A 22,118-nucleotide genomic window follows, 5' to 3' on the forward strand; every position below is an offset into this window, starting at 1 on the left:
TTCTCCATGTGTTTCGAATTTGGGGAGGTAGATGTGCTTGATTGTCATGAAAATGCCACAAACAAAACAAAAACCTGTTTTCTTTATCTAAATTTTTGGGTGAAATGTGACATGGCATGTTCTTATGAGTTTCACTTTAATAATTGCGCTACAACAAAGGTGGAAAGATCTAGCCTGACGTCCGATTCGCCAGAAAGCAAACGAGCGGGAAACTCAGCTGAGAAATCATAAGCTAACGCTACATGGCGCATTTCAGATCAGGCAAAGCCTTAACTAATTCATGAGATCTTCAACAGAATCACTACAGGAATTCAGTTTCCTTGTCGAGGAGAGGGAGGACGTGACAAATTTAGCATGGAGAAAGACGCCATCCTGGAGGATTTGCTCAGCGAGTGCGAGTTTTAAGTTTGAACCTCGACAGTAAGGTTGACGTCATCTCTGCGCGTCGGCACACCTCGACGAGTGCTTGGAAAAGGCTGCGTGTGCTCTTTCACGAGCAAGAACATCAAATAATGACCGTGACTACAAGTCATCGTAATAAGAGAAATCATCTATATCACCACGGGTATAGCACAAAAACCACAAAAGATTACACGTTAAGAGGTTGCACCCAAAATTGGAGCTGTATATCATAGTCGGTCTCAAGAGACTAGAACAAAATGTCACACGTGAAGAATGTCATCACTATAGGAAGACTTCAGACTTCAAATACTCGTTCTCTTCAATTACGGGGCCTTGTTTGGAAACGGTCGCTGTGTAAAAACGCGTTTAAGCCGAAGCAGGACGATGAACTCAATGGGCCTCGATTCATGCAACATTCGAGTCGCATTAAATTCTGCTCGCCTCATTTCTACAGAAATTCATAATCGTCTCTAATCGTCTAGAGTTGATTCCAAACTAATTTAGAGTTTATAAAGAGAAAGAGGAAACTTAAAAGACATTAAATAGCTCATCTATAATGAACATCTGTCTGGATTTTTATTTAAAGGGATAGTTAAGCCAAAAACGTTTACCCCTCCCCCATCATGTCTTTCAAAACCTGCATGACTGACATTATTCTGTGGAACGCAAAAAACGATGCTCTGAAAAACAGTTTTTGTCCTTTTTTTATATATATATCTTGTTATACAGGTTTGGAACGGCATTAAGGTGAGTCGACGACAACATAATTTATTATTGGTGTAACTATCCCTTTAACAAATTTCTCACCAAAGCAAATTTCGAAAAACTTTTATCCGAGTGTCAAAACCGCAACGCACTCGTTCAGCGCTACGGGACCCGGCGTTGTTGAAACTACGCACCCTGGTGTATTTCTTTGCAGCAATTTAGTGGCGAGACCCGAATATGCAAACTCGACCAGGAGAGCCAAATATGCAACTTCACAGAAGTTAGGGAAAACTGATGAAATTATTTCCTAATAGGCTGTAATCTTACGAAGACTGTGGCACTGGGAGAAACATAAATCATCCTGACCACAGAGCTCTGAAGAACACAAGGGAAGTGAAGTGTTGCACCTCCTCGACTAAAAAGCACACACTCATGGAAAACATGGAAAAAAGTGCTCATTTTTTAAAGACATCCGTTTGCATTCTATAAAACAGAATGCTTTAGATACGTGTCCCCACACATTTACAAATTCCTTAACAGTTATATAGCCAAACCATTGATTAAATGAAACCTGACAACTGATTATATATATATATAAAGATATATCATCTCTCTCGTCCCCCTTGTGTCATCCAGAGCCCAATCGAACTGCCTTACAGCGATATATACTGCCACGGTCGAGCGTCATGTGAGGAGACCCGTGTTAACGGTCCATAAAAATGGATTCATAAAAGGTTCTCCATGCTACTTTAAACCTGGTGAGTCAGATCATATTCAAGGCTGCAGAGATCCAGGGAGTTGGAACGTTTCGACAGAGTCCCGACCGCACCGTCGCAAATCAGCGACTTGCCCCGATGCTACAAATAGTGCGTTCGATTCTCGTTTGTATTCCACTAGTTTGCGTCGTCCTGTCTGTGCTAGCTTTTGGGTTGACTGTCCTTTCTTGATATACTGGGAACACAACAAAGTAAGCATTATTCAGATGCCCTGGTTTCCAGGCGATGAGAAGTCATTAAAACAAAAAGCTCATTCACAGAACAAAAAGAAAGAAAATTTATATCACGGCAGATACTGCTCATTTTCTAAATAAAACAACAGAGAAGTTTGTGTCGTGCATGCATGTAGCAGCATGCAGGTGTGTGCGTGTTCGTGTGTCCCTCATTTCAGCTCCGTCTGATTATTAAAAACGCATCTTGCAAAAACTCTTGAAACTGGTTGAATTAGTCAAGAGACAAATTTCAAAGCCCTCCGAGGAGGAAGATCGACCTCTGGAGAGGTTGTCTGCGTATATGTGGGTGTGTAGGTGTGTGAATACACTCTTAAGAGCAAGAGTGAACGACCCCGTTCTTTTGAAGGTCTGAGCTACTCGCCGCTTGGTCAGCGGAGCAGAGGGAGAGAGACGACGTCTTATTGGCCAGCGAGAGCATAGATCCACCCATACTACTGGCTGGCTTCATGCCACTGGATCCATTAGACACCTCGCTGTTGGAGAGAAGGGGAACAGACAAGAGAGAGAATAAGTGTATTTGTGGAAACATTATTCAGACATGGCTACTGGCTAACAGCAACAGGAAAACACAACAAAATAGGCCTTTGCTGATGGTAGCTTAAGGGAATAGACTGCTGAGCCTGACAAGACTGACAAGTAACAATGTCAAGGTAAATGTGTAGAATGGAGACCGTTCAAACTGGGGCTGGATTTTGATAATCGATTAATCTATTATTTGTTCACAGCTTAAAATTAACTTCTCATGATTAACACAGAACTTATAAACATGATTATACAGCGTGTCTTTCACATTACATGACATAGCAGACGACTAGCGGTCCAGTGACGCTCTGTTCATACAGCGCGGGTTTGCAGAGAATGCATCTGTAAGTCCTGAAGATGTGCAAGTGTCATCGTATTAAGCGATGTTGCTATACTAGCTATTAGCATCTGCTCTATGGAGTCCTGTTAAGTTAGAAACATAACTTGGGATTGGGGATGAACACAAACAGAGCAATGGATCAACACATTCCACGTTATTAAGTTGACATTGTTTCAACCCTAATTTTCAGTCTATATGATGTCATTTATTAAATACACCTGCTCAACTGCTTGTTAACACAAAATATCTAATTGGCCAATCATAAGGCAGCAACTCAGTGCATTTAGGCATGAAGACATGGGGTGTGTCTCAATCAGCTCTCAAGTTCATTGGTCAGGGCACTGATCAGAGTCGGACATTTTAAGGGCCTCAATCACGAAATCCTATCAGTGCACACTGCACTGAAGTCCCACAATGCACTGTGAAAAACAGGGAGCATTGATGCTCACTAGGTTCCCTTAGTTCCCTTAAGTTCTAAAGCACAAAAACAAATCACATAAGCCAACTAACTACACATTATGACACACGATAGATGTTTTTTTTTAAATACAAACCATTATTTAATTATATTTTTCAGCATAAACATGCATTGCTAGAAAGGTAATCAACATAATCTAGCTAACATTTATAATTAATTTAAAGCTAAAATGTTGCACAAATATGTAACAAGTAAAGTATTTATCAATGTGCTTTAAATATCATTTTAAAAATAAATGTCAGAAAGATAACAGTTCTGCTGTTGTTCATAAATACCAGCAGTGATGTTATACAATAATGTTGTCATATACAATGTTATACAATGTTGTCATTTCGCTGGAAATCAGTGTCCCAATGTGTAGTGAGCCAGGGTCCTTACCAGTACCCGAATTAGTGTACACGATATACTGATTCACGACCTAGGAAGCCTTGGGAGCTGATTGAGACGCACTCAGTCGAGATTTGGCAGGGTTGTTGGTGCCAGACGGGCTGGTCTGAGTATTTCAGAAACTGCTGATCTACTGGGATTTTCACACACAACCATCTCTAGGGTTTACAGAGAATGGTCTGAAAAAGAGAGAATATCCAGTGAGCGGCAGTTCTGTGGGAGAAAATGCCTTGTTGATGCCAGAGGTCAGAGGAGAATGACCAGACTGGTTCAGCTGAAACGCAAATAACCACTCGTGACAACCGAGGTCTGTAGAAGAGCATCTCTGAACACACAACACGTCGAACCTTGAACACGCATGTCACAAAAGCTCAAATCATCTCAAACTGGTTTCTTGAACATGATAATATCCCCATTCACACAGCAATCCTGGTAAATAACTATAAAACTGCCAGAATGACTTGCCAATCCCGGTAAAAATACAAAAATGCTGTTCAAACAAGCAACGGCATTCTGGTTTTTACCGGTAACAAACCTGTGAATTCTGTGATGTCAATCATCAGAAGTGATCTTTAAACGCCGCGCCATTCTCTTCATTCGCCCACATGAGGAGAAGCGCTTTAGTTTTACTCTCTGTTCAATTTGACGTCTGAGTGACAGGCATTAGGGGATGGTAAATGGTAAATGGACTGCATTTATATAGCGCTTTCACAGACCCAATGGCCACCAAAGCGCTTTACAATATTGCCTCACATTCACCCATTCACTCACTCATTCATACACCGACGGCGGTGTCAGCCATGCAAGGCGATCCAGCTCGTCGGGAGCAGCTGGGGTTAGGTGTCTTGCTCAAGGACACCTCGACACTTGGTCAGGTGGAACCGGGGATTGAACCACCAACCTTCCGGTTTGTAGACAATCTACATGAACCACTGAGCCCCACAGGCATTAGGGGATGATCAAACAGAACGCATTTTTGCTCTTAAAAACACGAGACGCGCATAATAGTATCCGCAACGAATGGATGGAAAAGAAGGCTGGGCCTCGAGCGCAGCACGTTGAAAGAAAACGGTAAAATATGATCATCTTGTACATATTTAAATAGAAAAACTATTAAAAAGCTTACTGTAAACAGCACTATGTAATCACGTCATCTCCATAAGAGCTTTATGATTGGCCCAAAGCAGACTTCTTACGTCAGCACGTTCTGACGTCGATCATACCGGCGCATATGATTCATTGATTCATTCTGCGTTCACACAGAGCACATTACCGGTAATTTACTGCTAATGTTACAACTTCCCTTACTGGTAAATTGACGGAACCTATTTACCGGTATTTTTGAAAAGGTCCTGTTCACACATGATCTCTTACCGGTAACTTACCAGTAAAGACTGTCTGTGTAAAAGGGACTAATGAGTTCAGTAAACTCAAATGGCCTCCAGAGTCACCAAAACTCTTTGGGATGTGGAGGAACGGGGGATTCTCATCATGGATGTGCAGCCGACAAATCTGCAGCAACTGAGTGATGCTTTCATGTCAATATGGACCAAAATCTCAGAGGAATGTTTCCAGCATCTTGTTGAATCTCTGCCACAAAGAACTAAGGCAGTTCTGAAGGCAAAATGTGTCCAATCTGGTACTAGCAAGGTCTACCTAATAAAGTGGCCGGTGTATATACATACATACATACATACGAATTAAATAAGAAGTAATTAACAATATCATTTCTATTTTTGTTCACTTGCATTAACTCCAACTTTACCTAAAAAAACAGGGTTGGTATCAGTACTTATATCATAAGAGAACGTACAAATTACGTAACATTTATGTACATATTACGATACACCACATTATCACGATTGGAGCCTAAGCTGCACCAAACTTCTGGTTTCACAGTTTATGTAGACGAACTTTAATTAATGCTGCAAAAGATGCGAACACAACGGTCACACACGTCTGTCTACTGCATGCGTAGAAAAACAACAGAAAAGTAGTGTAGTGGAATGAAAAAACACATTGAGTAAATGGCTCCTTAAATAGCTAGAAAACAAGTTTCCTCACTCACCCCAGTGCTAAAGAGAGTTCCTCCAGCTGGGCTTTATGGTCAGGCTGCCCGTTCTCAGTGGCCTTCAGCTTGTACTCATGGGCCACCTGGTTCTCCTTCAATCATAAAAACAGCTTCAGTGAGCTCATACTAGAATGAATGAGCACTTCAACAAAAAATAACCTCACAAAAACACTCATAACTGACACCATACATTTCCTGTTTCACTAACAGTGGCTGTTTGACTCACAATGGCAATTTCTCGGGTTCTCTTTCCGATCTCTCGCTCTACGTGATGAAGCTCCAGGCTGAGCTGCTCACTGGACACAGTGGCACCTGAAGACCACTTCCCCCCGGCCGCGGGCTGAGACGCCAGCGCGCACGCCTCCCTCTGCAGGAGCATGGAGTTACTGGCAGCCTGGCAGATATTCATATTAATGACCATAAGACCAAAGTTTTTAGTTGTGAGTCATGAATTTAGACGGATATTTCAAACACACCTCCATCCCGCGGGTCTGCTGACTGATCTGTTGGTTGACTTGCTGGAGCTCAATCTTGAGCTGCTCGCGTTCAGGGGCAGACATGGGCAGACTGACAAAAACATGGAAAAAAAAACAATGCTCAATATTCTTTTAACATTTTTGTTAGTAATTTCAGTGACGAGATCGACACTGTTCTGGAAGTGTAAAAGGCAAGGGTAAGTACCGCTCGCTGAAGTGTCCCTGAGAGTTGATGCTCTGGTGCTGAGGGTACGACGTTCCGCCCCATCCGCTGTGGCTTCCATATGGATAGTCTGCTGAGAGGAAAACAAACTTTACCAAATATAAAACTACAACTGCTGAACAAGAAAGTCTACAGGAGCGGCCACATGATCACATCATTACTCATTGTTAATAGGTGTAGTGTTGTACGAAGTCACTTTCAAAGCAATCTACTTTCTGTTGGACATTGCAGCGAATCTGGGTGACCAACTTAAACCTTAAAGACAAAACTTCTGCCAGGCAAAATTTCTGATCGTTTGGATTCCTACTGAAATGTCTACGGAGATCATGACTGCACTTTAAATCAATAGTGTACACTGAGATTCATGTCGCTTCTTGAACCAATACACCATTGAAATTCCGATAATTCAATCTTTAAATACTCTTGAATCAAATTCTGATCTCTACTGATCATTCTTGAAGACTAGAAGAACATCACTCCTGCTTTATGGTTGGGAAATAACAATTGTTTTTGTATTAAGTCTTATAGAGTCAGAATTGTGAGATAACTCGCAATTTTGAGAAAAAAAAAGTCAGTTTTTCCCACCAGAATTGGATTTTTTTTATATATCTCACAATTGAAAAAAAATATATATATTCAGAACTGTGAGTTTATATTCCACAATTCTGGCATTATAACTTGCAATTGCGACTTTATATCATGCAATTGTGAGGAAAAAAAGTCATAATTGCAAGATAAAAAGAAGCAATTTTCTTTTTTAAAATTCCGTGGTGGAAGCTTCCATTCAAATGTACTGAAAAGTACTAAGAATTGTTAATTGCACCTTTCCATCCCTATGTATGACTATTATAAAGATCTCCAGTCACCTGTCATGTGTTTGGAGCCCGAGACCTGTGAGGACGCCATGGCCTGTACAGGCCCAGTGGTCTGGTAACCCGTTTTAGAAGTACGTGAAATGGCACCAAAAGGAGACACTGTGGGCAGAGGACCAAAGGGAATGATGGGATCGTCATCTTTGGCTTCCGCGGAGCGCCGCTGGGTGTCCAGTGGAGGTTCACGCAGAACTTTTCCCTCTGCATTCTGTTGTAGGAGAGTACAGGAAGGAAACCAATAAGACCCATTACTTATAATCTCAGTTGATATGTGGAAACACAAAGTGTGATGTAGATCACTTGCCATCATCTCCACAGCATTACTGACATCTTTTGGTTTAGCATCCTTGGAGCCAATGTATGATCCTATGGTGTCACATGACCACGGGGAATACTGCCCAGCATAGTCCGGCTCCCGACTTCCAAAGGCTTTAGAGCCGTCCTCCAAATACTGCAGACATTCAGAATTCAAAACTTACAAAGAGCAATGTTGAGCATTATATTATGAAGGCTTGTTTCCAGCACGGATTTAAAAAAAACCTTTTTAATCTCACAATTCTTTATTTTCACTACTGCAAGTTTATATCTAGCAACTATATATTTTTGTGAGTAAAAATAAGATAAATAGGTCAAATTCTCACAATTCGGACTTTTTTTCCAACAATTACGAGTTTCTCTCAAAATTTCGAGTTCATTATTCAGAATTGAGTTTATATTTCAGAATTGTCAGATATAAACTCCAAGTCAGAATTGTGAGATAAAAAGTTGCAATGATCATTTTTATTTTTTATTCCGAGGAGAAAATAAGCTTCAGTGTTATATTCATGATCCATGATATAACTGCAAGCAAGCATTGGGGGATCTCGTTCAGGACTCACCTCCTGAGGGTAGTCGTTGGGGAACGGGTGTGTAGGAGTGGGGGAGGCAGCGAAGGGGGGAGGGGAGATGACTTTTCTCTCCTCCAGCTGGACAAGCAGCTCTTTGCGCCTGCGATGCAAGTCATCCAGACTGGGCTGAGAGCGGCCGTATGGATCCTGCCGAGGGAGAACATAAAGATTCACAATAAAGATTCACAAACACATTAGTTTATATGATTTGTGAAGTGTTTGAATGTTTTTAGAGTGCTATTATTCATTCATTACACGTTGTCAAATTGACAACTAATAAAAGTCTCATTAACATCAAATATACATCACAGGAATAATTTCAGGTTCATTTTGAATTAGACAGAATGAAAAACTTTGCGGTTCGGTGAGGGATTCTTTTAGTTATGGTTTTGAACAATGCATGGATAACACACAGAGTCTGATTCAAACCGCTAACTTAAAAGCAAGTTCAAGAGGGTTTCATAAATCCTTCTGAATGACTCAAACTGGTTCTTAAGCATTATATGTCAATGAATCAGAGATTGCGGTTTGAGCTGCATTCTTCGTGAGGTGATATCATTTGCGGCCATTTTGGTCATGGCCTAAAGCTTTGCTTTATCTAAAACCAACATGACAGCAGTATGCAACGAGAGTGCTACATATGTAGAAATCATTATCTCTGCATACTGCTGTCATGTCAGTTTTAGATAAAGCAAAGCTTTAGGCCATGACCAAAATGGCCGCAAATATATATGTGCATGCGTGTGCGTTTATAATCATGTTCATTTACCTATTTCTACAACTTTATTTGAAACGTTATATGCATGCATATCAAGCAAGAAAAAAATATTTTTTAGCATGCAAAAACTTTAAGAACAACAGAACTCACTCTTATGTGGGACCTCATTTGGTGCGGTCCAGCAGGATAGTACCCGTCCGGTGGGTATCTGTCTCTGGATGATGTCTCCTGGGGGTGGTACAGAGAACCTGCAGCTCCTGATGGAGGTGGAGGCATAGCAGACGGGGGAACGTCCAAGGGAACCGGGCTCATCCTGACCAAGTCGTCTCTGGGAGGGGCAAACGGAGGCGGGGGAGCGGGATAGTGTCCGTGCCTGCGACTGTAATGGGGGGGCGGTCCATAGGTGTGGGCTGAGAAAGGGGGACCAGAGTGGTGGCCCTGATATTGGCTTTCTGGGCCGTAACCTTGGTAGGGCTCTGTGTAAGGTGGCACTGCAGACTCGCCCGGGGGAGGCGGGTTACGGATGTAGCGGGGAGACACATACTGTGGTTGGTATGGGTAGGGGTTGCCTGAAAGAAAACAAAGGTTATGAGTATTACGAAAAATCCAAATGCCCATTCACACTAAGACAAGTATTCATTCACAAATTTCATGCAATACATTTTAATTTGAATGAACAGCTGTTAATGCAATTGGTCAGACCAACACAAGCATTTGCATGCCGTCAATTTCACAGAGAGGTGTTTTAATCTCTCCTCCATCGCACTGCGAAGAATAGTGGCCAAACAATGATATTCGCATTTGGTAACATGAACAGATCCACTGCCATTACATAAAACTTTGACTTGATGGCGCTCACGAACAGACAATTTTGCTGAATTTCAGAGGAAGAATCCTGAAGCGGCTCTGTTGACTGTGTGTTGAATTAATTCATGTTTGATAAACACCACAATAAATAGAAAAAAACTGAACGGCTGGTTGAAAACATGTAAATGGTGTTTGATTTTCTTCTCCGTGACAAGCAGGTGTCCTGAAACGGAGCGCGTTGTGTACCAGGGTATTCTGCCATTTTTTACACATTGGTCTGCGCAAGGCAAGGCAAGGCAAGTTTATTTATATAGCACATTTCATACACAATGGTGATTTAAAGTGCTTTACATAAAAAGAATCATAAAATAATCACAACAAGTGCACAGACAAATCGCATGCGAAATCATACCAAATGTTTGTGCCGAACATTCGTGTTGGGCCTTTAGAAGAAATTAGATGCATTTCTAGTCACAAATTATACAATAAATTGGTAACATATCAGTTATTAGCCAATATATTTTTAAATATATTATATCAGCCGACGTTAGATATTTAATTGTCATTTCTGCTATTTTTTAAAACATCATCTAACGCTCATTCAAAAGTAAACCTTTAAAAACACTAATTTAATAACCTTGTTATCTTGTTAAATTAATATCTATTATGCATACTGTACAGTTTAATGTTGTGATGCTTAAATTTACTTGTAGCATTTACAATCGTTGATTTTAGTTTTTAGCATTTAATGTTTTGATCTGTTTATACAAATAAATGCATTTGTAATTAAACTGAAGATTATGATGGGCCTAATTCCCTCAACAAACATTTACTGCTATTCATTAAACCCCAAGCTAACACAGTCATCAACTTGGACGTCCTGTTAAAAAAAATATATAAATATATATATTCCACTTAATCACACCATTTTGATTGGTTGGTTGGCAGTACCCAGAGTTCATCTGTTAAAGCCATACGATCTAGTTAGGACACAGTATCAGATGAAAACTTATTAACGATCAATTTTTGGTGAAACTCTGGGTGGCATTAAAGACCTTTGAGAATCCCGGGAGCCAATGACAATATTCGTAATCTGTTCAGACAACCATCCATATGAGCAAATGCACTAACCTGCTGGGTACTGAGTATCATACGGAGATCCCGAGGCAGGTCTGGCTGGCTCTGGGTAGAAGAGCTCGGGCTGCTGTTGCGAATACATCTGTGGCGCACCTCTGGGCACGACCTGCACCTGCTTGGGCATGGGTAAGTGCTCCGCCCTGTGGTGAGGCACAGGGTGGGGTGTCAGGGTCAAGCCAGATTTATCCAAACTAAAGAGAAACAAGAGGCAGAAATGAGTCAGTGGTAACTTATGTTGTTCCTGTTAAAGCCAAACCTATTACAGGCCCTATTATTCAGTGATGCGTGGACAAAATCGCAGAATCCTTACATAAAAATGGAATTTACCTTATAATGTGGAATGTCATAGAATTTGGCAATTTTGGGCAAAAAATAAAACATAAAATAAATGTACCTCTCAAAATAATAACAATAATAAACAGGAAGTTCAGACGACTATGGCAAAATTGTTATCCATTGTCTTGGCGTGACCCAAGTCATTTATTAAGACGCCTTTCATTACAATAGGCACGCTGCTCCAAATCTTAACCAGTTTCGTGATTTTTGGTCAAATTGTTCAGAAGTTATAAGCAGAGATGTAGCCTCACATCCATTTTGACATGCTCTTCGTCGAATTGGTTCGTGAGTTTTTTGAGAACGGTTTGTCAAATCAACTTGAATTTTCTTTAATTATCAGTTTTTGTGTCAGGATGGTAGGAAGATGATCTGGTTACATTTTTGTGAAAATCGGAGCATCGGTCTAGGAGGAGTTCGAAAGTAGGTTTATTGGAAAATTCAGAATGTTGGAAAAATTTTCAAGATGGAAAATGACATCATTGGGTGCAATCGAAACGTCTTGAGCCAAGGAATCAGAGGAAAATAATTTGTTTCTAGTCGTTACGGTTCAAACGTTGAGCAAAAACATGAGTTAAAGACTCCAAAATTGCTATGGTTAATGTTCAGACTGTCATCAGAGTGCCAAATGTCACAACTTTTTACTATACGGTTCTATGGGCTGCCATAGACTCAAGAGCGGCAGGAGCAGCAAGAGAAAGAAGAAGAGGAGGTAGACGACTAATGGATACAACCTTCAGTGCTTGGACCATAATAAAACAATTAATAAATGTTTTTATTTTTCAGATTTTTATATGCACACTATGGGTCTCATTCATGAAACATTCGTAAATATACGAGTAAATATGTGAGTGATTTGCGCGTAAAGAGACATTCCCGAAAATTCTTCTCCTGATTCACAAATACTTCGTAAACGTCAGATTTGATAGTGAAATGTGTGTGTGGGTTAATGAATTCCAATCAGTCGTAAATGGGACGCGCGTGCACGCTCATTCTCTCAATTACCATAAATCCCGCCCATTAAAACCGACTGACAACTATATATGGGCATCATATTATGACACCAAACGAAGGATTTCACGTACATGTCTTCTCAAAAGCGAATGAAGAGGAGAAATTTCTCAGATGCAGAAATTGAAGTTTTATTATCAGAAGTTCATTCAAAACGCCACATTTTATTTTCAAGCGTACAGTCGTATCAGGTCCTAAAAAAAAAAGGATTTTTTAGGTAATAATGCTTTAGGTAAAAATGCTTGGCAGCATATTACAGATGCAGTTAATGGAGTTTCATCTGTTAATCGAACAGTCCCAGAAGTGAAAGGAAAATGGTTCGACATGAAGCTTGACTGCAACACTTGTGACTTGCGGACTTGAAAAAATAAAATAAAATAAAAATAAAAATGAATAAACAGCTTGAATATATATATATATATATATATTAAAAAAAAGACTTGCGGACTTGTGTTCCGTTTGCAGATGCTATTACTGGCTCTCGAAATAAAAGTAAAAAGAAAAAACGTATGTAATTACTATATATAATATTTTTTCAAAGTGCTGTGTAAAAATGTACCCGATTAAGGTGAATTAAAATGCAGCCTTATTAATGAGCAAAACGTTCTGATGTTAAACGCACCATTTACGCGTGGCTGGGAGCAGGTGTAGATTTCTTTCGTACCAACTAACATTTGGAAAATACGAACATTTTAATGAATCCGAAAATTTACGCCAGAACCACTTTACACACGATTTACACAAAAATTCGTTCTGCTCGTGTTTCATGAATGAGACACATTTTTTCCCATGTTTTAATTTTAACAATAATCTTCTGCTGTGCAGAACATTTTAAACGATTTAAAAGAACTGTTAATGCCTTAATTTGATTACCACCATTTTTGATCATTTTGTATTAAATGATAAATACAGAAAAAACAAAACAAAACAAAGAATTTCTGGGGAAAACATTATATTATTTAAATGAAATTGTTAAAGTTTTAAGAATTAAATTAATTAGACATGCTTTTTGATTATTAAGATTTAATTAAACCATTAAAATTGAATTGAGAAAAATTAAAAGATAAAAAGATTCGGGGAAAAAATAAAACATTTTATTTTTATTGTTGTTGTTAAATTTTATAAGTTTGATGCTTTTTGGTTACTACAATTTTATTTTAACCATTAAAGCAGAGTTCAGAAAAATTTAAACTTTGAATTAACAAAAATTTGAAAAAAACAAATAAAATAGAACTGAATTTGGGGAAAAATAAAACATTTTGCTGTTGCTGTTTGAGTCGAAAGAATTCAGATACTAAAGTCATGATAGAAAAGCAAGGAACGAGAAGTCAAACAAGGTTGACGAAATCAAATGCTTACGAGTCAGGTGGCGACCCAGGTGCACTAGAGCCATCCATCTTGGGCTTGAGTAAGAGCTCATACGTGGAGGGGTCTGTGCCTCTGGGGATGAGCTGGGGAAGAGGCGTCCCAGGACCAGCTACAATGCCGTTGGTAAGGGCCTTTCGCCCAGGCTCCAGCGGGATCACCTCCTCAGACAGCAGGCCAGGGGAGCAGGGCACTCGCGCAGCAAGACGTTTGTTCATTTTACGGTACCTGTAACGCAAAAACAACAAAAGAGATTCTCATTATAATGTATGGTTTTTGTTTTTTTTTACCTGACATGCAAGATGTTACAACATCACTCACTTTTCCAGCTCCTCCTGAGAATGAGCGAATGTGCAGCTAGCTCCTCTGGGACAGCCTCCTTTCTGCTTCATGTCTCTGCACATGTATGTCTTGTATTTGCTGTGCTGGGGAGGCTGCTGCGTGTCGGCGCCCTTCTTGCTGTGGTTCTGGATGAAGTCCACTAGGCCGTGCACCACCGTCTTTACCGCCACCAGCCCCTTCTCCAGCTGCTCCCAGGTGGGAGGAGGAGCATCTGAATAAAGATCAATCAAAGCAAAAATAAATCTACAGTAGATTTAGTCGACTGAAATCTAACGGGTTTAGTTCAATTAAATATAATTAATCCTTATTAAAGCTATTAAAGAGCATTGAATGCTTTACTTTTCCTTTTGTTGTTTGATCAATATGAAGGGCAATGACAGCATTAGGTTTATTACGCACTGTCACTTTAAGACCGAATGCGTGGATCCAAATGCACATCCGATATTCTCACAACGGTTTACGTTCTAAAAAGACATAACCGACTGCGTGAATACTCTCCAAAACTGATATTTACACATCAAGTTGTGTGTATTTGTCCATTCAGATGCGAAAAAAGAGCTCAATTCTAGTTTTTGTCATTTAAAACTGTTTTTATTTAGTTATCGTCTCGTTTTCATCTGTGAAAAAAATGTTGTTGATGAAAATCTATGAAATTAACACTGTTTTAAAGGGGGGTGCAACAAAAATTGAGAACCACTGGTATAACACAAATATGCTCAGTCCATCATAATGGGTTGGTCTGTCTTTTAGCAAACCTGGACTGGGGTCGATGTTAGCGAGCAACTCGAGGTGAGGTCTTAGCCGGTTGAGATTGGCAGGGTCCCCCGTCCTCTGCAGTGCGATGGTCAGCTCCTGCACGCTCTGAGCAAAGGACGCTGGGGTCTGCAGCTGAAAGAGAAGCATATCCATCCATTATTCGGAGACATAATACTATTTCTGGAATTTGAAAGGATGCAGGAAATTCTCAAGCCGTGCAGACAGACGGGCGTCATACCTTGTCAATGATGGACTGCATGTGTGACTTATGAGACTGATCTCCATACAGCAGAGAGGACCACTGATCAGGGGCGATGCGGAGCCCTCCCTCCATTGCGATTTGAACGATTTGAGAGTCGTGTTCCCGCCGAAGTGCCTCGTACGTGCGGAACTCCTCTTTCAACTGCATTAGCGATGAATCCTCATCTCTCTTAGTCACCTACGATTCACAAGAGACTCAACTGAAACCTCTGAGCAGCAGCTGTTAATCTTATTGCAAACGAGCTGTTATGGTAATGAATTAACTCCCATCAGATCTGAATTACAAAAGAAAAACTACAGACAAACTCGTAAGATGCATGTAAACAGCTCGGGTGAGATCGAGTGCAAAATAGAGGACAGCTACCTTGAAGCAGGAGGCACGGTAGAGGAGCTGAACTACATGTCCAATACTGGTTTTGGAGGCCTGAGGAAATCTCGGTTCAAGTCTCTGGACCACAAAGAGGACCAGAACCTTCCTAGAAAGAGCGGATCCGTCTTCCAAGGCCAACAGCACCAGCTTTAGTGCCTCCTCCTGCATGGCTGTTGATAAAAAAATTAAAAAAAGGCCAGACATAAGACACTAGAACTCTACAAATAGGTTAAATGAAGAATTAAGGCCTGTTCACACCAGGACAAATATTCACTGTGAAAATCTGTTGAGATAAACAATTTAATTTTTGAACTATTATTAAATCTGTCTAGACTGACATGGACAATTTTGTTTTGCAGAGAGTTTCTAAGAGAGTTTGTTTTTGTTTCTAATCTCTTTTCCATCACTCTGTGACGAAACTGACCAATAAGATTCATGCTTTTGATCCCATTCCATAAATATTTGACTTGATAGTGCTCACGAACAGTCTATTTTGATCAGCGACAATGAATAGACCCTTTTCACAGACTGTGATGACGTGTTTACACAGTTATTAACATCAGAAATCTATCTAAAATAAATGTTTACTTAAATGTACATTAATAACTCTATACTTTGTGTTATATTACCTCGGCATGGAAATACAACAGCTAAGGTAGTAAAAGCAAATTTTGACATTGTTCTCTCTTCTGACCATGGTAATCAATCTCTCTATATATTTTTCCTCTTTTTGTAAAGCCATATTTGTTGTTTTTTCCATTCACTACTACAGAAGTTTACCAAACTATGGCTACTTCCGCTTTTGAGAACACTGGAAATGTGAAAAGGGGTCCATAGCAGAGGAAGAATTCATAAGGACTCTTTTGCTCTCTATTCTTGTACTCATCAGATGTTTTTTTTGTTTTTTTTATGCACTGGAATGTACAGACAAATCAAATCAAAATTTCCGTGGCAAACATTTATGTTGGTGTGAATAGGTTTTTAAAGTGTCATCTTACCGGGGCCCAGGAACTGGCAACCCCTGGCTCTCACGGCAGCCCACAGGTTGGAGGAGAGCTGCTGGGGGTTTTGGTGCTGCAGAATGAGCTCCGTAACTGTTCTTTCGCCCAGAGAGCGGGCCGCCCGCATGGCCCTGACCCGTCCTTCCTCTTCCACCAGCTGACAGTGCACCAGAGTCACCAGCTTCCTCTGCATGGGGCGGCTCAGCATGCTCTGAGCAGCATTACTCAACCCCACTCCTAAAATATGATATAAAAAAATTTGGTCATGCTCATTATACTGGCTTAAAGTTGGCATTAAATGAAAATTCACCCTATCTGCTTTCTATATATGGATGGGGGGGTTGTTATTTATGTAACTTGCATTACATTGCGACTTTAAAGTAGTGATGCACTGTAATTTTGGCAACCAAAATTATTGTTTTAGAAAAAAAAAATCGTCTTTTCCCGAAATGGTTTTGGAGGGCCAAAATCATTGACTAAAAAAGTGACATTTAATTAGCGCTTCTCAGATGATGCATTTTGACTGTCAGCATCTATATGTTACATGTATAAGCTTCAACAGGTAAACATGTCATCACTATGTTGAACCAATATTGACTTTTAAATCTCAAGATCAATCTTTTATGATGATTCACACTGCACAATTTTCACTTGCTGACAGGTTTTGCGAAATCGCCGACAAATGGCAGAAATCGGAGGCAAATCGGTGCTCGTTCACGCGAGTGACGATCACGCAGTGTGAATTATCAAAGATAATCGCTGATTATCTAAACCGTGAGATACTTGGCATGCTAAATATCTGGACCTGTCGGCGATTCAAAATCCTGCTGTGTGAAATATGTTCTGACTGACAACTACATCGGCGATGACCTGCAGCCAATGAGAGAGCAAGATACAAGGCAGCGGGATGTTCGGGGAGGAGTTATAGACCACAATATCAGTATCTTAATAGATATATTTACAATTATATCAAACAGAAACAAAGCACAAACATTTGATTAAAAAAGCCGCAACAGCAGCACATTGCAAAATTATTTATTTACCTCCAACTTTCTTTGCAGAACACACAGTCCTTGTTCCCTGTGTCTCCCCAACCATTTCCTCCTCCATATTTTTTTTCTTTTTCTCCTTTTCAGCGCACTGACTTCTTGCGGTCTGTCATTTTGAATAACAATCCCGGTCTCACGCACGTGTGATCTAGCGTTATTTCCTTGTCACTTCTCGTGCGTGTTTGGTTGTGAAACGTAGTTTGCGCACCAGACAGAGTTGACGATTCTTCCTATTGTAAAGGCATGCAAATGTGTAACCCCCCTGTCGCCGATCCATCATGCAGTGTGAACACAGCAGCAACTGAACACTACCCAGATAGTCGTGCAGTGTGAAAAGAACAGTGATCTGATGAGTTTGAAAATAGCGCAGTGTGAACTCGGCATTAGTCTATGCTGTTTACTGTTGATGTGTGAACAAAAATTGTAGCGTGCCTGCCATTCAATTTTTTTTGAGTTTCAATTAAATGAAAACATTAATTTTAGTGGACTGCTACTTTAAAGACCAAATGAGAGCATGTCAGGTACCTCGTGCACTGCTGAGGGGTTTGAGGTAGAGGGCCAGCTCCTCAACGCACTGCCGAGCCTCATCATAATGCTTGGTGTCCTCTGGGCACGCAATGAGCGCCACAGGTTGCTGTTTGGGCACCTGAAACAAAAAGACAAATGAAATGAAGCACACAGTGAGAGATCTGAAAGACTCCGATTACGGTGCTTGGTAAAATCGGTCGAAACGCCTCACCTGACCCCCAACCAGCTGTAGCAGGGCCGAGTTGACGGGCAGCTGCTCGATGTCGGTGTTGATGGCCGTCTGGTCAAAGGGACAGGCCTTGCGATGAAGCTTGTTGAGGCACATCTTGCAAACAGTGTGGCCGCAACCCAGACTGATGGGCCGACGCACCGTCTCCTCGAACGTCTGGGTGCATATGGGGCACAGTAAAAACTCTGTCCATTGTGGAGCTTGTACAGGCATTGTAGCGAGGTTGTTCTACATGTAAACAAGGGTGAGGGCGCTTCTCCTGGGTGTGCGTGCAGGTGTATGTGTGATTGGGTGTGTCATTTAACAAAAAGGAAATAATAGATGGGGGGGGGGGGGCTGAAAGATTCCACTGGAATCAAAAAATCTTCTGAACACAGGAGTTCTTAAATAAGTTCACACGTCCCGGGTGATCATCACATGGTGTGAAACCTGAAACCTGGAACAAAAGAGATGCCGTTGATGAATAATCTGACACATATGGAAATTAGGAAACTATATCTTTACTGTCATGATACACATTAACCAACACAGTTATGCAGTTAGATACAGTAAACTGGCTTATAGAAGATCAACCACGTCTGACTAGTTTAAACATTTATTATAAGATTACATTCTTTAAAAAGTCTTTTCCTAGTTTCTGAAAAGAATTTTGTCAAGGAATATTACATTGAGTGACTATTACGGCAATACACTACAGGCAAAACCATTGGTTTGTATTTTACTTTCATTACTTTCAGACCAGTGGAAATAAAACATCCAAAAATACACATTTAAGTGTTCATTACACTTTATCTAATTGCATCTGTAGACTTTTAAATTACAATAGCTATCTTTAAAAGCTGTTTGCTCAAAATTAGTTTTTCTAATGCACCGAGTCCGAAATCTCAACTTCAGAAGCATTTCTGACAACCAGAAATTCATCAAACTTTAAAGGGATAGTTCACCCAAAAATGAAAATTGTCACCATTTACTCACCCTGAAGTTGTTCCAAACCTGTTTCTTTCTTCTGTTGAACAAAAAAGAAGATATTTTTAAAGAACGTTGGTAACCAGACAGTTGACGGAAGCCATTGACTTACAAAATAGGAAAACAAAACACTATGGAAGTCAATGGGTGCCGTCAACTGTGTGGTTACCAGCAATCTTCAAAATATCTTCTTTTGTGTTCAACAGAAGAAAGAAACTCATACAGGTTTGGAACAACTTGAGGGGGAGTAAATGACGACAACATTTTCATTTGTGGTTGAACTATCACTTTACAGTTTTTTTTTTTTTCCATCTACATTCTAAAGTTTTTTACAGAGGGGGTTATTCATATATAATTTGCCAGATTTATATACAATTTTCTTCACTAAAATACATGGTGGAAATGTATTTTTGTCTGACCGTATTTTCTGACAAACAGAGTGATGAAGAGAGAAGAAATCCAAAATTCCCACAGTAAAAACGTTTAAATCTAATATGACAAAATGAACCAGGCTTTATCCCATCATGTTCATTTTTGTGTGTTGGAAATATATGCAAAACAGTGCATTTTTCATTACATAACGCAGCATGTTTAAACATAACACTACAAAAAAAAAAAAATATTATCTATATCTATAAAAAGTATCTATTAGTTACAATTAGACAATTCACCTGTGGTGTACACAGGCTAACGTTACCCTCGTCTGTCAATAAACTTAACTTCATGTAGTTTAAGCAATTCTGAAAGTATAAGCGTTTCATGAACTCGTTTGATAGACACGTATTAAAATTAACCCCATTTACCTGCCACAAATAATCCAAATTGATTAACAGATTAATATTGTGTTCTCCACTGTCCATCTCAATTAGCTATTAAGCTAACACAATGTTCGCTGGCTCTTGTGTCTATCTGGGCTGAATACGCTAGCAGCAAATACGCCCTCTTTTCATTCCTAACAGGGATTGTAAGCATAGAAAAAGAATTAAACAGACTCAAATGTGTGCTGATGTGAGATTGAGAGATTATAAATGCGAAATATACGATGTGTTTATGCTAAACCTCAAGATATCCCTCGATTATGTAACACAGTAACCGCTGAACCTGACCAAAACACCAGATTATTATCCAGCCAACTGTCAAAACACTGCAAGCGGAACCATGACATGTGGTAAGAATAGATGCAAATACATAATCACGTGGATTACTGTAAACGGCTATTTTTGTAAACGGAGGCCCGTGTAAACACAGCTTTCAGTTTAGCAACCCAAGCTAATAAGCTAAGTTACACTGGCTAACGAAATTGCTATTTCAATCGAATACACCGCTTAAATCAAATTTACTGGCAAAGACAACGCCAAAAACTAGATGTTGCACGGACGAACCACCGATCAAGCCCCCGTGCTGACCGAAAAATAGCTCAAGCCGAAGCTACACAAGGCTAGCCGGGCGGCTAAATGCTGCAATCGTGCTATCAGATTAGCCGCTAGCCAGCCGTGCGGTCCACACCCAGAAACTAACACATATTGCACGCAAAACCCGCTGTTCTGCATCCCACAGGCGCAAGACAACAGATGCACACTCACTCGCTCATTCTTTACTGAGTATCAGCCATCTTCATCTTTTCTTAAGAAAACGCTTGGTTATTTCCTCGGTCGCCATGTCGACCGTTATAACGGGTTGCCGAAGTAGTTCGGGAGTTCCTCGCGCACAACTACCAGCAGAGGCAGCGCTCGAGTTCACCGAGGCGGAGAAGAATGAGTGAGGAGCGGGGCGCCCCCTGTGGCCGAGCAGCGCGCTGAAAACACACCACACAAAATAAAATCATGCCTGGGCAAATCATGGCATACAGTTCATAATTATAAGAAAGGTCAAAATTGATATACTATGTCATAATTATGACAGAAAAGTCATATTTATTAGAAAAAGTCACAATTATGACAAACGAAATTATTGCATACTAAAGTAATATTTATCTGATAAAAAAGTTGACAAGTATTAGACGAAAAGTCGAAATTCTAACCTTACCAAGTCATAATTTTGACAGCCTAAATGTCATTATTCAAACATGAAAATTGAAATTATGACATAGAAAGTCATTATGAGATGAAAGTCGAAATTATGACAAAAAGTAAAAGTTAGCCTATCACATAAACAGATGAAATTACTTTTTATTAGAAAAACTGTGGAAATTATAACATACTGAGTCATAATTATGACAGAGAAGTAATATTTATGAGAAAAGAAGTCACAATTATTACATAAACAGATGACATTTACATATAGTGTCATATTTATAAGATTAAACAGTGACATTATGACATAAAAAAATCACAAGTATAGGCCTATTAGATGAAATTCGAACCTACCAAGTCATAATTATGACAGCCTTAATGTCATTATTCGAACATGAAAACTGAAATGATGACAGTCATTATGAGATGAAAGTCGAAATTATGACAAAAAGTAGGCTAGTTATCACATAAACAGATTAAATTATGGCAAACTAAGTTATATTTATTAGATAAATAGACATGACATAAGTCATAATTATGGCATAAAAGTAAATTGGAACATACAAATGGAAAGTCATTATGAGATAAAAGTCGAAATTATGTAATAAAGATTAAATTAAGACAAAAAAAATAACAATTATGACATAAAATGATGAAATTGTGAAATTTATAAGATGAACGTGGGGATTGACATAAAACACTAAATAATGACAGTCTACAATTATGAAATTACAACATGAAAGGTTGCAATAACAAACCAAATCATAATTATGACTTTTTATATCTTAACTATGACTTTTAAAAATCATAATTAATGACAGACTAAGTCTTTATTATGACATAAACTCTATGAGATATAAA

General features: G+C 39.6%; 1 protein-coding gene across 4 annotated transcripts; it reads right to left on the bottom strand.

Moving 5' to 3' along the window:
- Positions 1–1,109: 1,109 nt before the first annotated feature.
- Positions 1,110–20,967, bottom strand: rc3h1b (ring finger and CCCH-type domains 1b). 4 transcript variants are annotated; one of them, XM_084118989.1, is made up of 19 exons: positions 20,829–20,967; positions 18,262–18,715; positions 18,048–18,168; positions 16,471–16,710; positions 15,467–15,642; positions 15,080–15,280; positions 14,841–14,973; positions 14,065–14,296; positions 13,738–13,971; positions 11,029–11,225; positions 9,241–9,659; positions 8,364–8,519; positions 7,790–7,936; positions 7,480–7,693; positions 6,596–6,683; positions 6,391–6,481; positions 6,141–6,281; positions 5,912–6,006; positions 1,110–2,589 (listed from the first exon to the last, which is right to left on the bottom strand). In XM_084118989.1, the coding sequence occupies exons 2-19, from the start codon at positions 18,490–18,492 to the stop codon at positions 2,427–2,429; spliced, it is 3,279 nt and encodes a 1,092-aa protein (XP_083975115.1). In that variant the 5' UTR covers positions 18,493–18,715; positions 20,829–20,967; the 3' UTR covers positions 1,110–2,426. The 4 variants fall into 4 exon arrangements, with proteins under 4 accessions (XP_083975115.1, XP_083975113.1, XP_083975114.1 ...); XM_084118987.1 differs by having other exon boundaries at positions 6,141–6,308; XM_084118988.1 differs by having other exon boundaries at positions 6,596–6,686.
- Positions 20,968–22,118: the final 1,151 nt, after the last annotated feature.

The sequence above is a fragment of the Abramis brama genome, assembly GCF_963993115.1.
Source record: "Abramis brama genome assembly, chromosome: 7".
NCBI lineage: Eukaryota > Metazoa > Chordata > Actinopteri > Cypriniformes > Leuciscidae > Abramis > Abramis brama.